Source organism: Centroberyx gerrardi, chromosome 7 (assembly GCF_048128805.1).
Source record: "Centroberyx gerrardi isolate f3 chromosome 7, fCenGer3.hap1.cur.20231027, whole genome shotgun sequence".
Taxonomy (NCBI): domain Eukaryota; kingdom Metazoa; phylum Chordata; class Actinopteri; order Beryciformes; family Berycidae; genus Centroberyx; species Centroberyx gerrardi.
The window spans coordinates 10,440,865-10,457,213 of NC_136003.1; the positions used below are offsets into that span (position 1 = coordinate 10,440,865).

Here is a 16,349-nt window from a genome sequence, read left to right on the forward strand (position 1 = left end):
GAAGTCTAGACAGAGGCAGGCCAGCTGTGCACCGGTGACATCTGGGAGTTTTATTGCCGAGTGCTGATTGGTGGGTTGTGGTTGACGGAGGGCGGGGGAGCCGAGAGCGCAAAGGTGTGCGCGCGAGCTCCAGCCAGGTAGCGCCACCAGACAGCAACTTCACTTTTACAACCAACCAGACATCAGCCGAGGCGTTTGTCTTCGCCCAGTTTCACGTTTCACGAGTCTATGGACTGGAGTGAGATGTAGGCTGGTGATAGGGGAGGATTTCTGTTACTTGCTCCCATCTTCAACGCAAACTTAGGCAGAGCAGAGACAATGAGCGGTAAGTTTTATCCATTATCCATAGCCTACTTTTCATTCTCTTTCTATCCTTTTACATTGTTTGAAATGATGTTCTGCTATATGCTGTAGGCAGGGTGATGATTGACAGAACTGAGGTTGTTACACCAGTCAGTCACACCTTCTTACGGTAACTCGGCAGTATATGGGCTATAGCCTGTTGCTGGTAAATGATCAGTCATAAGGTTATCCGGTCCAGGTTCGCAGATTATGTCAACATAGTGAAATATTCCCTCTGGAGTTTAGTCATCTATGGGCAAAGGATGAACTGCCTGTTTAATTCTGCTTCATGCAATAATTCACCTTCATATAGGCTAATAATGTGCGGATATATTCCACATAATGTACAAATCTTTTCTTAAAATGTGTACTCTTGGAATATTGAGAAGTTCTGCCATATCTATTTTGGGTGATAAGTCTTTATTTTCTAAAATATAGAAGATCCAGTCTGTAAAAGTGTTATTATTTTTGTCAAAACTCGAGTTATCCACTATCCTAAAAAGTACCATAATTAATTTTAATTGTCTGCTATCAATCATTTTGTAAGAAAAGGTGACACTTTTCTTTTTCACAATGGTTGATATCTCATTTTGGAACAACACTCTTAAATGGGACACACAGAGATCTGGATGGCACAGAGTGAGGAGGAATAAAGAGCTAATCACATGATCACAAGGCACATTTCAGGACGAGGTCTCAGCAGACTGTTTACAAGGAGGAGATGGATAATGACGGAGATTCCAGAGCATCCGGACCTGCTGCAACATGCCTGCTAACCCACAGAGCCCCGATCAGCTGCACACACTATAGCTCTCCTTATTGGTAAATAGCTCTGATGGGTCACAGAGGGGAGAGGAGGAGAGTGAGTCGGCACTCAAGTTCTCATTGTGGGTAAATAGTTAATTGAGACGTTTTAATAACCCACTTTGAGAGTTTAGTTGTTGATGTGAGGCTGATAAATGGTGGTTTCTTGTACCATAAATGGTTCTTTGTGGATGAATTAAAATAAAAACTCAACCTCAGAATAATTAAGAAATAATCGTCTATGAGTCACTTTTATCATGCCGGCTTCACTCTAGTGGCAAGTATTTAATGGAAACAAGAGAAATATTATCACATGCATTTGATGCTCACACCCTTATTGATTACATTGAAAGGGATGTGTGACTGTGTGAACTATGTGACCGTTCAGACTGCAGTGAGATAAGAAAGAAGCTGCACTTGTGACCAGAGTGTCTCTCGGCTCGCTGTTAGCTGTGATTTACAACAGACTCACTGCGTTGTGTTCAAAGCCACATTAATGAGAAGTGAGATTCTGCCTGTGAATGAATGAGGCTTTGGAGGGCTTGTGTTATTACCTTTGGTGGTGTGTTCAAAGGCTTTTCTGGGTCTTGTATCACTTGTGGTATTTCATTGATAAATAAATCTGCCACTATTGGATCAAAAAAGCACTACTACTACTACTATTACATCTATATAATAAAGAATATATTTACAGTATATTTTTTTAGGATTCGATTCAGGTCGATTTTAGAAATGCACATAACTCACAGTTAAAGATATTATGTATGCAAATTGTTTTCCGTAATCTCCTGTAATGGCAGATTTATTCATTTTCTCCCCCACAGTGCAAAGTGAATGGGGCTGAGAAAGCCTTTGTCTGCCATGCCTGGTGTGTGTTTAGGTGTGTGATATGAGTCATGCCAGTATTTTCATTCCTGCGCTGTGAGACACAGTGAGCACTGACCAGCAGAGTGTCCTCCCCGCTATAGTTTATGGCCCTCATAACAGCAGACCCTTTGCTCCACATCAATAAAAACGGTGTCTAAATCATTGGCTGCTGTTATCTAAACTTACAGCCTGCACCATCTAAGATATAAGATGTCATTTTTTTCGCCATACACTCGTAGATTTATTGGCTTTCACTTAATCAAGGTGTCTCTCAAAAACGCTTTGTAAGATATAACGCCACATCCAGTGTCAATGGGTCAGATGACTTCATGTTAAATGTTCATCCCTCAGACTGGTATTTAGAGAGTAAATCCCCCTCGGCATTCCTTGGAAGATTTCCAGTAAGGACCTCCCTCTCATTCCCTCACTGTGCAGCAGACCATACCATAGTCATGAGTGCTGCTTCTTTTTTACATTTGTTTATGTTTTATATCCGTTCCCAGTCTCGATGAAGAGGATTATCACCCCTAACGCATTTTAATTGAGGCTGGAAAATAAAGCATACCTCTCAAGTGCAAAACAGTGCTCATGTTTGATTCTGCTGTCTGATCCTCCTGGGGGACTGGGATTGTTTCAAAGTCATAGCAACAAAGCGAACCGCCTTTAATGGAGTTTCAGGGACAAAGATAAGCCTCGTCCCAGACGAAAACAGATGCCAATGGAATTCTCCACTGGAAAAAAAATATTTTGTCTTGGGCTGGACTTATTACATTGTAATATGTCTGCAAAACTGGCCCTTAGGGTTTAAGAGTCTGTGACAATGGAAGAAGGAAAATGACCCACAGTGGCAAAACATTGTTGGAACTCACTTCATTTCCAGATCTCTTAATCTATACAGGATAAAAAAACATTTTAGCTCTCCAGCCTTTTGTTTTTTATTCCATGCTTGAAAAATAGAGTCCGCTACACCATCAATTCTGGCTGACCGCTGCGTTTTCCTCACTCACATCTCTTGAACTGTGTGTGAAAAGTATAACTTGTCCCCTCTCCTGCAGGTATCACAGCGTGGGTGGAGGAGTACGACGCGGCTCAGGAGGAGGTGCGGTGCCCGTCCCCCTGGTCGGAGGAGCGCTGCGAGGAGCTGTGGGATCGCGTGGAGGGCGTGCGGCACAAGCTCACCCGCATCCTCAACCCGGCCAAGCTCACCCCGTACCTGCGCCAGTGCAAGGTCATCGACGAGCAGGACGAGGACGAGGTGCTCAACTCCACGCAGTACCCCCTGCGCATCAGCAAGGCCGGTGAGAGGAGGAGAGAGAGACTGGGAGGGAGGGGAGAGAAAAGGAAAGGAGAGGGGGAGGACAGAGAGGAATAACTAAGAAAGACAATAAATCAATTTAGAAGTAATCCAGCCACATTGGGCGTTTGAAGCACAGGGATCAAGGTTTAATAATTTGTTTTCATTTTACTTGACTCAAAAATTCCCAATGCCGCAACATTATATGTGAATGATTTTACAGTGGGTTGTCAGAGAAGAACAGGTGGGTAATGATAAATGTTGACAAAGTAGTGAGAGACAGAGGGAGGAAGGAGTAGAGAGTGTGAGATGAAAGACATCGCTAAGTAAAGGGGAGTGCAAGACTGAGAGAGAGGGAAGAATGGGAGTGAAAGAAGATAAAGACGAAGGGGAGACGATGTAAGAAAAGAGGGGGTGAAGACAAGCACCTGGACCGAGACCAAGTTTGTTGTTGTTTCAGTGCCGCTGAGTTAATGCTAGTGCTTTTCATTCATCATGGTCATGTGTGAAATACCTATGTAACTACACAGGGTAAGTGATGCTTACATCAAAGCGGTAGCATTTTTGTGGTTAGCCTGTTTCAACTGTGCTAATGTACAATACCAAAGTGCTGACACAAGTGTGCATCCGTTTATTCCTTTTCCACAAATGGTCACTGTTGATGACACTGGGGTGGTTAAAGGAATAGTTCACCACAAAATCGTCCCCATGTCACCAAACAGAGCGAGTTAGCCCCCTGTAGTTCCATCTCATCATTCTCCTAAACTATTAAAGCTAACGGGACCATCTGTTTACAGCTCCAAAAAAAGTATAAAATGTCCATCAGGTTTCTCCAAACAGCTTGTGCAGCATAATCCAAGTGTTTTGTAGCCAAACGGTTGCACTGTGGGTCCAAAAGTCCAATATTTACCTCATATTTTCCTCACTGATAATGCTCACGCATGCACCCTATAGTAGGAAGCATAGTCTTCTGCCAGATAGATAGAGAGATAGAGAGAGATAATGAGGTAAATATTGGACTTTTGGACCCACAGTGCAATCGTTTGGCTACAAAACACTATGCTGCACAAGCTGTTTGGGGAAATCTGATGGACATGTTATGCTTTTTTGGAGCTATAAACAGATGGCCCTGTTAACTTTAATAGTTTGGAAGAAGGCTGAGATGAACTGCAGGGGCTAACTCGCTCTGTGTTTGATGGTCCTACGAATTTCATTAGAAATTCGACTGACATGGGGGTGAGTAGATAATGACTGAATTTCCTATTTGGGGTGAACTACTCCTTTAATACAGATTCTCACACTAATTACTCCGTTCTCTCTGATGTTCACCAGGCCGTTTGCTGGACATTCTGCGAGGTCAGGGCCAGCGGGGCCTGCAGGCCTTCATGGAATCCCTGGAGTTTTACCATCCAGAGCAATACACCCAGCTGACTGGAAAGCAGGCCACACAGCGCTGCTCCCTCATACTGGGTATGCATGGGTCTCTGTACATGATGGGCGGATGGGTACCTAGGTGGGTGGTGGGCTGGGTCTATTGGTATATGTATGTGTGGTTAGGGTTACGGTTAGAGTTACCAGTCTTCATGATTCCTCCTCCACCCTTTTCTTCTGAGGCTCCAGTATTTCAGTTTGTGTCCCTCCATACAGATTAAGCCTATCCTTCTCTGACTTGCATGTGAGATTACCCTCTCCCTACCTTAACCAATATCCGCTCCCCTCTCCTCCATCTCCCCCCCCCCCCCCCCCCCCCCCCCCCCAGATGAGGAGGGTCCGGAGGGTTTGACTCAGTTTCTGCTGCTGGAGGTGCGTAAACTGAGGGAGCAGCTCCGAAACACCCGTATGTGTGAGCGACGGCTGTCTCAGCGCTGCCGGGTGGCGGAGGAGGAACGCAGCCGTGCCGAACGTAAAGCCCAGGAGTTGCGTCATGACCGGCTGCAGCTGGAGAGGTGTGTGTCCTGCTTAATTTGTTCCTCCCAAGCTTGCATCCTATTGTTGAGCATGAGGATTCTCGTGGCATTAGGTCCATTAGGTTTGCAATTTAGGCTGACGAGACAGGTGTATTGTTACATAATAATCTTGACTAGTGCAGCTTCAATGAATAAATAACAAGTGATGAGCAACATTGAGTCCATGTATGTCCATTCTAAACTCTATACAGAGCACATTACTTACAATGTTTTTCCTTACTATTTGCCTTCGATTGCACTAAAATGAATCAATGAAAAGTATGATCAGAGTGTATGTGCTGAATCACATGCGATCCCCAGGCTGCGTCAGGACTGGGAGTCTGGCAGTCGAGAGCTGGGCAAGCTGAAGGACCGGCACCTGGAGCAGGCTGTGAAGTATTCCAGGGCCCTTGAGGACCAAGGCAAGGCCTCGGCACGCGAGAGGGAGCTACTGAGGCAGGTCAGTGGCTTAGGAGGGGCAGATAGAGAATCTGACTGGAAAGCAACTGTAAAAATGTTGTTTTTTTTTTACTTAATTTACCTAAGAACATTTACTGAGCATGTATGCTCCTTTTCACCACGACTGTTTCAAACTCAAGTTACAGACAGTCATGCCTGGGAGCCGCTGAGTACAACCACAGTCTTCTACTGTTAGTCATTGAGAAAATCCACTGGAACAGTCGGGGGAACCTCAATGTTAGTTGAGTGAAGGATTAATCTTTCCCTTTCCCCACCCAGCTTCTCAGCTGATCCAGGGATTCTAAAGGTGGCAGTATAATATAGTATAGTATAATTTCTGTAAAATTCAGGAATATTCTACGGGAATGCTGGCTTAAGGCAAGGATTTCTGTCTAAACACAGTGGGCTGTGAGCCAAGGCTACAGTTTAGTGCAGATGTAGACACCTTGACTAATTGCCCATTGTCTTTGTCGCAGTGTTTTTGGCACATGCCAGTCACGCATATGCAGCTTGAAGATCTCTAAGTAGAGACATCTAGGCTATATTTATACGTTTTTGGAGACTTGGGAAGGGCAAGAAAACATGAGATGGCAATCTGATGGTGTGATAAAGCAGCGAAAAATAGCGCTGGAGGCAGGTTTAAGTGAGACTACTTCAGCTGGCATGCAGCTGCTAGAGCAGAACTGATAGCAGTTCAGGCCAGTTGTGTAGATGATATCTGTCTTTTTTTTTTTATGAGCTGTCACGACATGTTGATGTTAGAGGTATGCTTCACTTGTTTGCAAATATTCCCTGGTGGTATTTCTGGATAAATCTTGTCCTGAACGAAGGTGATTGAATAAAGCATTGCATTATGTTCACTGTGTGACTGCAAAGCTAGGGATTCAGTGTGGCTGCTCAGGCTCATATGTTTTCCTAATTGACCCGGCCAGGGAACTCATCACTCATCGCTGGAATAAAAATAAGAGAGGAAGTGGGGGGATTGTGTGTTTATACCACATATCTTCTTATGTGTATCATTATTCATAATACAAAGTTACCACAGACTTTGAAGCCCTGTATGCCACTTCCCTCAGAGAACTAAAACTCTATTATTTATCCAGACACACAGCCTTTGTTCATGTCTTCAGATGTCTTAATGTGTCTTATCATGATGGTTTGGTATGTTAACCAAAGCTTTACAGGGATACTGAATTTTAGCCCTGAATTTTATTCCTCACCAAGCACTTAACACAGCTTGGGGTGCACTTCATTTTACCAATAAAAAGACTTGTCAGCATTGTCAGCATTCCTCACTGAAACTAATGGATACTGTTAGTCGAAAGTGTATAACCCTTTATATGTTCTTTACAGTAAACACTGTTTTCCCGACGGTACCTGCTGTTGGCAGGGTGCGCCTGCGCACTCTGTCTGTTCCGAGGAGAGGCCAACATGGTGTGTCTAGCATGGTTGCTAGTGACGAAATAAAGTTGTCAAAGTGATAATAAACGTTGTGTTTATTGCAAGTAACAGAAAGTTAATTGCTTGCTTGTCGCTACGGTAACCATTTGCTTCAATGAGGCATGCTACCAATCCTAAAGAGACAATTTTTGGGGTGATCTAGAAAAAATTGCCCAGCAACATGACAAGTGCCAAGTGAAGAAAAATAAAAGACAATGCCTGCTGTGCCAATCCCCCATACAGGTAGAAGAGCTGAAGTCCAGACTGATGGAGGCAGAGAGACAAACCACCAGTGCTCCAGCCAGTGCTGTGTCAGTCAAAAGGAACAGTTTGGTCTCCAACAGTATAAACAGTTCCCCGCCTCTGGTACCAAAGAAACCGCTGCACCGTATTGAAATTCAGAAAGCTGGGAATACTGGAACTCAGGTGAGAAACGAGCTTCCCTCCCTGTAGACTTGACACCCTCTAACACAGTAGATCTCTTTCTTGCCAATTCATAGATCCAAGAATCCGACAGCACTCCTCAGTTCCTGCTTCTGGTGTCGTAGCGTGGCATTAAATCTACACTGTTCCTCATCCTGCAGTAGTGAAACTGTCTCTTCTGCGTCTGACTAAACCACACTGCTTTTTTTCTATTTGTCCCTCGAAGACATGGACATGTTTCTAATGGGTGTGGTGTTTTGTTTTCTTCTAATGTTGTTTATGTTGTTGTTTGCATCAGGCGCTGATGGACATCCTGCAGCAGGACCGCAGGGAGGCCGCTGAACAGAGGCAGGAGCTTTGTGATACCATCACCAGACTACAGGGGGAGCTAGAGAGCACAGAGGAGCAGAGGGACAAGGTGAACTTGACGTGATTTTTACTACCCATCTTTAAGTCACAATGAAACAGCATTTTGAGAGCATCTTGCTTCTGTAATTTGACTTATTTCCTGTTGAAACAGGATATTGGGGCAGGACATAACGCAGGGAGGAATCATTCAAAAGTGTAAACCAATGGAATGTCAGTTAGGCAGAGAAAGGCAGTTGTATTTGATGGGAAGGGCGGAGAGTCAGGACTATTTAAAAATAAGTGATGGTTTTATTGGCTAGAATTTTTATGTACGCCTCCTGGTACACGATGAGGTCATCAGTAAAGATAAATCCTTTTCCAGGAAGTAAAAGTAAAGGGATTTTGATGTAAAAAAATCCAAGAGAATAAAAATGTTGGTGTATATTATGACATGGAAAATTAGCAACAAGATGAAAAAGTCATTTTTCATTTCATTGTGACTTTAAACATTAAACATTGTATTTCCAACTTTAATCAAGAGTTGAGAGGTTTGACTTATTGCTATGCAAAGCCCATGTTTCAATTTCATAACTGTTTATTGTTCTACTGTAAACTTGACTTTATTGCCTTTGGATAGAGACTGTAAGTGTGAACTGTGTTGTGCAGCTGGAGTCGCAGTGCGAGCAGCTGCAGCTGAAGGTGAGGACGCTCCAGCTGGACTGGGAGACGGAGCAGAAGAGGAGCGTGTCCTACTTCAACCAGATCATGGAACTGGAGAAGGAGAGGGACCAGGTCAGTGTGTGTTGGGGCTGGAATTTTAAATAAAATTTTGGTGTCGGGTATGGAAGCTGGTTGGAAATATTCTGTGAACACTGGAAGTAACTAATCGAAATTTAAGAACTAAAGACAAAACTTGCTCCTAAACAGCAGCTAGTAAGAAAGAAAGCCAAAGATAGTCCAAAGATAGCCTTTATTCACGTGCCATCGGATATATCGGAAAAACAAATTTCCTACTTGGAAATTCACATGAACACCATTCAAAGTTGGAAAGTCTGAGAACATTTTACTACCAAAGTTTCTGAGTTATGATGCAATTATAACCATTAATATTCCCAACATGGTGGAAAAATCAAGTTTTGTGTCAATCAGCGATAAGAAAACACTTGCACCGTTATTACATGTTTGTAGCCAGACTAACCATCAAAACTAACATTACTAAGTTAAATTTGTTAAATTAGCGGACGTCCATGTTTGTTTATTGTTGGTCTCCCGGGTTTAAGTTTCCAAAATTAACACTGAATGCAATGCAGTTTTTGGAGTCCTTGATGTCGAACCCTCCCACCAGCATGTAAACACACAATCTTCACCATCTCCAGCCCCACCAGCCACAAAGAAGACGACATTTAGGTCTGAAGAGTGCGCAGTCTACCGACAAGTTTTCTGTGATATCTGGGTATTGAAGCCTCAAACGTCTTACACATTTTTGACACCGTGCCACCTTATCTGTCTCTCCCTACCTTTCTCCTGTCTCCTCCAGGCTCTGCGCAGCCGGGACAGCCTGCAGCTGGAGTACACCGACTGTCTGCTGGATAAGAACCGCCTGCGCAAACGCATCGCCGAGCTGCAGGCCAACCTGGAGCAGCAGCAGAGGGAGCTGGAGAGAGAGAGGGAGAGGGAGAGGGAGAGGAGCCGGGAGCAGAGGGAGCAGAGCAGCCCCTGTCTGCACTGTGTGAGTTAGTTAGTCTTGTATCCCCTGCTATACTCCTTTTTCCCGCGTTATCTAGTCATTTTCCTCTCCCGCACCGTTTAATGCGTCTGTTCTTCCCTGCCCCAGTCCCACCTGTCTCTGTGCAGTGAGGACCAGTGTTACGGCCCCTGCTGTTCCCTCGGCCTGGGCCTGAGCCCCCAGATGAATGGCACTCACCTGCTGCTGCGAAAGGTCAGGGCTCCCTGCTATCTCCATGGTTACAATAATTATTATTCACAGTCAAAATCATCACAGTCATGATTAAAAGCAGCATTAGTGGTCTCCATTGTTGGAATGTCGTGTCGTAACATGTAATTCTGTTCTGTTGGAGTATGTCATCATGTATCTAGGATCCTAAATGTGAATTGCTGGTATTCCTAGTTCTGCCAGCTACTATTTAACCCTTCCCTTGCATATTGGAAGGGATATTTACACTGGATTCAACTGTATCAGGGACTGCAAATGCCCTAAATAACATGTTATTTCATGCTATCATTGTAAAGAGCGATGCATGGAAGGTAACTTTTGGACTGCAGGAGTAAACTTCTTCTTTCTGCTAGTCTGGGATCTTATTATTGTTTTGCATAGAGTTTGGGATGTTGCCACAGTTGCTTATGTAACTATAAGCATGTTAGTGCCTGTGCTACACGATACCTCTCACTAACTGTGTGTTCATGTCGCTGCTTGCCTCCTCTGTGCCACAGACGCCCTCTAGAGGCCAAGCCAATGAGAACTCTGAGGGTAAGTTGTGTACGCAGACAGCTGGAGGATCGTTCTCAAGTTTGCGCAAGAGGATAAACGTAGTTATGTAAATATACTTCATTTGCTTAATATTCTTCATTCTTTCACAGATTCCCGTTCCAACTCGGAGGAGAATCTCCTGTCATCAGTGAGTCTCAAGAAAGAAAGAAAGAAAGAGTGAAAATCTTCAGTTTGCCACCGAACCCAGATGTGAACATACTAGTCGAATGATATATAGCCTGTAGGTGATAGGAATGGACGTTTGTTTCTTTCGCTCTGAGTGTTGTTTTGGCTCTCTACCTTCAGGCAGAGGACAATGAAAAGGAAATAAACAGGCTCTCCACATTCCCCTTTCCTCCTTGTATGAACTCCATCAACCGCCGATTCAACACTGAGTGAGTTTAGCAGCACAGCTTTACCCTGTTCACAACACATTGATTTTCAACCTGTTCCCAAACTCATTTCTTCACCTTTTTCCAGTCAATAAACACATCCTTATTTTTCTCCTTTTTCAGGTTTGACTTGGACTCCTGGGGCAGTGATGAGAATGATAATATTACAGGTATATTTGATTCTGTCGTATCTTGCATGATCATCCTTCACAGTCTTGTATGATACAAAATGAGAAAGGCGTTGCACCAAGTCAGGACAGTTCAGTTTCATGGAAGTTATCAATGATGGAAAAGTATACTAAATTGACTTGCAAATACTTTCCTGTGATTGTCTTAACTTGTTGGCAATCACTATGATCTTATGTGTCAAACACCACCCATTCGGCATCTAAATAGACAAAAACAAACCATAAAATGCATTTGCATATTGTTTTCCAGGTGAACAGAGTGAACCCTCCCTGTGGGATTCCTGGAGCTCCCTGCACTCTCACCTCTTCCCCCCCGACCTGGTCAACCTGCCTCCAGTCCCTCCACACAAGCCCAGCCCCAGCGCTCTTGGGTACGGCTCCACTGTTTTACAGCCTCACAATGACTGCCATTAAAAATCAGAGGTGTGACCAAGTCAACTTTGCTCGAGTCTCAAGTCTTGAGGCTCGTCAAGTCCCAAGTCTAAATGTAGATTACGAAGTCTGTAGAACACCAAGTCAAGTTTGAACAAATCAAGAGTCCAGCATCAATCTAATATCTTAAAGAAAACTAAATATCTAGGACTTTTCAATGCAATATGGTTTTAATAGGATAAAAACTTCATCATGAGCATCATGAGTTTGATTTCTATAATCAGTTTCAACTTCAATAAATTCAATCATTCCATACAAATTCAGAAAACAGAATTTAAATTCAGTCGTCTGGTGGAACAAATCTCATCACTTTCAATCTAAGTCATTTACACAAACACAAGATCTTTTGTCAAGACTTTAGAAACCTTTTCAAGTCATCAAAGTCCAAGTCAAACTCAAGTCCCAAGTCACCAGAACCCAAGTCAAGTCTCAAGTCTTCTCTTCATGCATCGAGTCAAGTCTCAAGCAATTAAAACTGTGACTCGAGTCTGACCCACCTCTGTCAAAATGTATTGGATAAGAGCAATGACGTTATTATGTATAAGCTTTCTGCTTAATACTGAAATGTGACTTGTACACTGCTCACTGCCACACCTTCACCTCCCTCCCTCTGCCGTCTCTCAGGATGGCCCCCCTCTCCCCATCTCCAAGTCCCCCCACCTCACCGAAGCGCGGGAGAGCCAGCCTGGCCGATGACGTGACAATAGTCGGGGGAAACCGCACGGGGATCTTCGTCAGCCACGTTAGAGCGGGTTCCCCGGCCGAGCAGTGTGGACTGAAGGAGGGCAGCGAGCTACTGGAGGTGTGTGTGTGTGTGTGTCCGTGTGTGTGTGTGTGCATGCATGTTTCAGTTTGTGCATTTGTGTGGGTTTTTTGGGCCAAATGCACATTAAAGTTTTGTGTCTTTGTGTGTGTTTCTCTCGGCTCTGCCCAGCTGGAGCGGGTTCTGTTCGGCGGCGGCAGTGTGCTGCTGGGCCAGTGCACAGGAGAGGTCGCCCATTTCTCTCTGCAGTGGTGGAGCGAGCCCTCGTCACTCAAACACCAGAGCAACACAGAGGGTGAGCCCCCTCTTATTTCTCTATCAGATTACATTTTAGATTTGTATGTCAGATTTGACCAGGTAAGATTTTCATATATAAGAGATTCTAAAAACGGATGTGGGAATAAAACAGTAAGACTTAACACAAAACACGCAGAATTAAAACAGAAACAAACACGTAGAAACATCAGAAAAAAGATGAAAAATACTATGGACATAGCGACTGTAGAACAAAATAGATTAACTAGCCACAATGGAAATCACAGCCTGGTTATGAACAAAAAAAAAAAAGGTAGAGAAAGTCTGACCCATATATGCAAATACAGGTATAATCATGTATGCATATAAATATATAAACATACATATAGTTACATAAAAGAACAGTAAATAATGAAATATATTATAAGCTCTTTATAAATAAAGGCCAATAAAAAAGACACAGAAAAAGTGGAAAACAAGAAAAGGAGAATACAAAAAAGAAGTAAGACAACTCATCAAAGCTCAGAATCCCATTCCTTTGCAACCGATTTTCTCCCATTTACTACTGAAAGCAGAGCCTCTACCTTTCCCCCTCATAATCATCCTTGCCAACAAATAGTGATGCTTGAGGAAGGAAAGAAATGAAGCCAATGGTAACTGTTTATTTGGAGTATTAAATATATAATGTTTATAAAGTAAAGACTAAGCTCTCCCTTTCTGCAGCCTACTCCAAGCTGTCCTCCCAGCTCTCATTGCCGACTTTCCTGGGCGCCGACTCCTTCTACGTGCGTGTCAACCTGGACATGGACCCCCACGGCGACCCGCCCTGTCTGGGCGTGTGCTGTGACGACATCATACACGTGACGGACACGCGTTACAACGGGAAGTACCAGTGGCGCTGCTCCCTGGTGGACCCGCGCACAGCCAAGCCCCTGCAGGCAGGAGCCATGCCCAACTACAACAGGTATTAGACCCCAGTTTGGCTTAAGACCCTATTCAAATTCTGTCCAGTGAGGATGGTTTTTGTAGTAGCCCGGAATGGAAAACACTAGCCACAGGTGAGAGGGCTGGTAAAATTTCCATCCGTGTTTCCATTCATGACTTTTATGTGCTTGTTTTTGGATCATAAAGTATGTTGAATGTGAATGTGCAGTGCCTGTTTTTACACGATATAATATTTGGAATGTGAATGAACCTGGATCCCACCATTTTCCGTCGTAGGGCCCAGCAGTTGTTACTAGTGAGGCTACGAACGATGGCGCTAAAGCAGAAGGACTTAAAGAAGAAGGTGGTAAGTCTACTCATATTACTATTATTACAGACCTGTCACCCAAAGTCAACCGAACTATTAGCTGTTCATTTTTCTCCCTTCCTACATGTAGTTATCGAAGAAAACGTCCGGGCGTGTGCGATTGGTCAAGGCAGTGGCCCCCAGTTGTCGTGGGATTGGTTCCACACCACAGGTCCTTTACACTCTCAGCCACCGTAAGCTCCGCCCACAATGTTCCCAGACTGCAACGCCAGAACTGTGTGATAACCATTGTTTTGTGAATGAAGGTATTAGTGTGTTCTTGACTGTGTATCTATGTGTGTGTGTGTGTGTGTGTGTGTGTGTGTGTCCTCTCAGGTCACGAGGAGCACCTGATCCCATACAGTTTAGTGCAGCCAGTGCAGGTTCAGACTAAGCGGCCGGTCATCTTCTCTCCCTCTCTTCTGTCCCGTGGTCTCATAGAGAGACTGCTGCAACCCGCGGAGTCTGGGCTGGACTTCAACACCTGCGCGTCAGGTACACACACACACACACACACACAAACTGAGGTGCTCTGCTGGTTGCTGATTCTCCAGTAGACTATCACATGCGTCACAGCCTCCGTCTTCCTCTGAACTGCGTCTCACACCTCTTCTTTGGCTGCAGAGCCTATCCAGGCTTCAGAGAGACGTGACAAGAGAGTATTCTTGTTGGACTCCTCCACTCCGGAGCAGGCTGTGGGCATACGGCTGCAGTCAATACAGGACGTCATCAGCCAGGTAATAAAAACACAAATCATCCCACTTTCTCACTTGAAAAAATTTGCAAAAATCTCTTTGTGTCTAGCTCTATCTCACAAATACACAGATGTAGAAAAATCGCCCCGTTCTAATATTGAGTTGCACCCATGCCATACCTGTATTGTCCTGTTCAGTCTATTTTATGGAAAAAGCAGGTGTCCCTGATAGCTGCACACTCTGTGTACATTATCACACATAATCCTAATTTCTCTCTGTCTGTCTCTCTTTCAGGACAAGCACTGTCTGCTGGAGCTGGGGCTGCCCAGTGTGGAGGGCCTACTGAGGCAGGGGGTTTACCCCATTGTCATCCACATCCGCCCTAAGAACAAAAAACACAAGAAGCTGAGGTAGGTGCACATCTGTCGTTCATTTGTTTACATCAAATAAGTTCAATAGCAAGTTACCTTTACCTTCCTCGGACCTCCTGCACATGACCCTCCCGTCCCCGACTCTGTACAGGAAGCTGTTTCCGAGGCGCGGGGAGGAGGGCGTGATGGAGGAGGTGTGCCAGGCCGAGGAGCTGCAGCTGGAGACGCTGCCCCTGCTCTACCACACCCTGGAGCCCAGCACCTGGAGCTGCACCGACGAGCTGCTGGCAGCCATACGCAACGCCATCCACAGCCAGCAGAGGGCAGCGGCATGGGTCGAGCTGGACAGGCTGCAGTAGAGTCCACCAAGTGGGGCTGGTTTCCCCCATAAAGATACAGTCATGACAAAAAACGAGTTCCTACTGCCGTTGAGCAAAGGAGCTGTCAGCTGCCACCGCACACAAAACCACAGCCAAGTTTAGAGATAGAGTTTGTATTTAGGGTTAGATCATCCTTCCAGATTGTTCTGTTCTGAGTCAATGGGCAAAGATAAAGTTTGGATAGTGCTTAGATGATCATGGGATGTCAGGCCAGGGCCAGATCTTCAGTCTAGGTGAATGATTAGGAGAAAGTAAAATACAGCACATACAATACATACATATACATACATACATCATGGAATTTGAAAACTCTTGTTTGTGTAGGTCAAGCTGGGCTGGCTGCAAAGGGAGTATTGTGAAAAGAATGAAAAATGAAACATTTAAATTAAAGATATGACCCAGACAAGGAAAGTAGATGACAACAGTGACATACCTGTAGTTAGCTGGTTTTATCACCAAGAATTATACCATGATTTTATCTACTCATATTCATTTTTATGTTTCAGAAATGTCACTATATTTTCCACCCAGATAGCATACACCACTTACTGTTTTACTGTATAACTGTATAATTAAATGTGAAGCGCCACTCAAGGAGCTCATTTCTAATGACGATGTCACAGGTCATAGTGATGGTTGAAGAGCAGAAAGTGAAGCTGTGAAGACAAATAGAGAGGAAGGCAGGTTATGGGTGGACATGATAGAGGTGCAATGTGTAAGCAGGGATGTCAGCTTATCCATGTTTTTTATTTACAGAATAGTGTTTGTCCTCCTTTTTAGGCTGACATAAATCTTTAAGACATAACTTCATGGCACACAACATACTAAGAAGTATTAAACTGATATGAGTTATATGAAGATAGGCTCCTTTAAGGGAAAAGCACAAATTTCTTTTCTGAAAATATAAGATTTTTAAGATTGGTTGTGTAAGGTACTTTTTCTTTACCACTACATCACTTCACAGAACCTGAAGTTCACTGTAGCCAAATGTTTTTTTTTCTCTGCCAAAACTGTAATATCATGATGTGATGGGAGCATTACCACTGGAAACTACTGTAGCACAAAACTGACACTGTATTTCTTCTCTCGTTTTCTTGTGTAACCAGTATACAAAATAACAAATAAATACCTGTCTTAAAAGGAAATGGTTTTAATCTGCTTCACCTATGCG

At 44.0% G+C, this 16,349-nt stretch overlaps 1 protein-coding gene across 1 annotated transcript; it reads left to right on the forward strand.

The window, feature by feature from the left end:
- The first annotated feature begins 273 nt into the window (after window positions 1-273).
- LOC139913844 (caspase recruitment domain-containing protein 10) lies at window positions 274-16,323 on the forward strand. The gene is made up of 24 exons (XM_071901987.2): window positions 274-325; window positions 3,069-3,311; window positions 4,640-4,777; window positions 5,067-5,253; window positions 5,575-5,713; window positions 7,396-7,578; window positions 7,874-7,993; window positions 8,590-8,715; window positions 9,461-9,652; window positions 9,758-9,862; window positions 10,375-10,411; window positions 10,522-10,559; window positions 10,718-10,806; window positions 10,927-10,973; window positions 11,242-11,362; window positions 12,048-12,225; window positions 12,358-12,481; window positions 13,165-13,405; window positions 13,663-13,732; window positions 13,824-13,926; window positions 14,069-14,227; window positions 14,357-14,469; window positions 14,722-14,837; window positions 14,950-16,323. The coding sequence occupies exons 1-24, from the start codon at window positions 319-321 to the stop codon at window positions 15,155-15,157; spliced, it is 3,084 nt and encodes a 1,027-aa protein (XP_071758088.2). The 5' UTR covers window positions 274-318; the 3' UTR covers window positions 15,158-16,323.
- Window positions 16,324-16,349: the final 26 nt, after the last annotated feature.

What these genes read in the sequence shown, in the direction of transcription:
- LOC139913844 (XM_071901987.2), top strand. An exon ending in AGGGCAGCGAGCTACTGGAG is followed by an intron (nt 12,226 to 12,357) that starts GTGTGTGTGTGT and finishes GGCTCTGCCCAG; the next exon opens with CTGGAGCGGGTTCTGTTCGG. An exon ending in ACACCAGAGCAACACAGAGG is followed by an intron (nt 12,482 to 13,164) that starts GTGAGCCCCCTC and finishes CCCTTTCTGCAG; the next exon opens with CCTACTCCAAGCTGTCCTCC.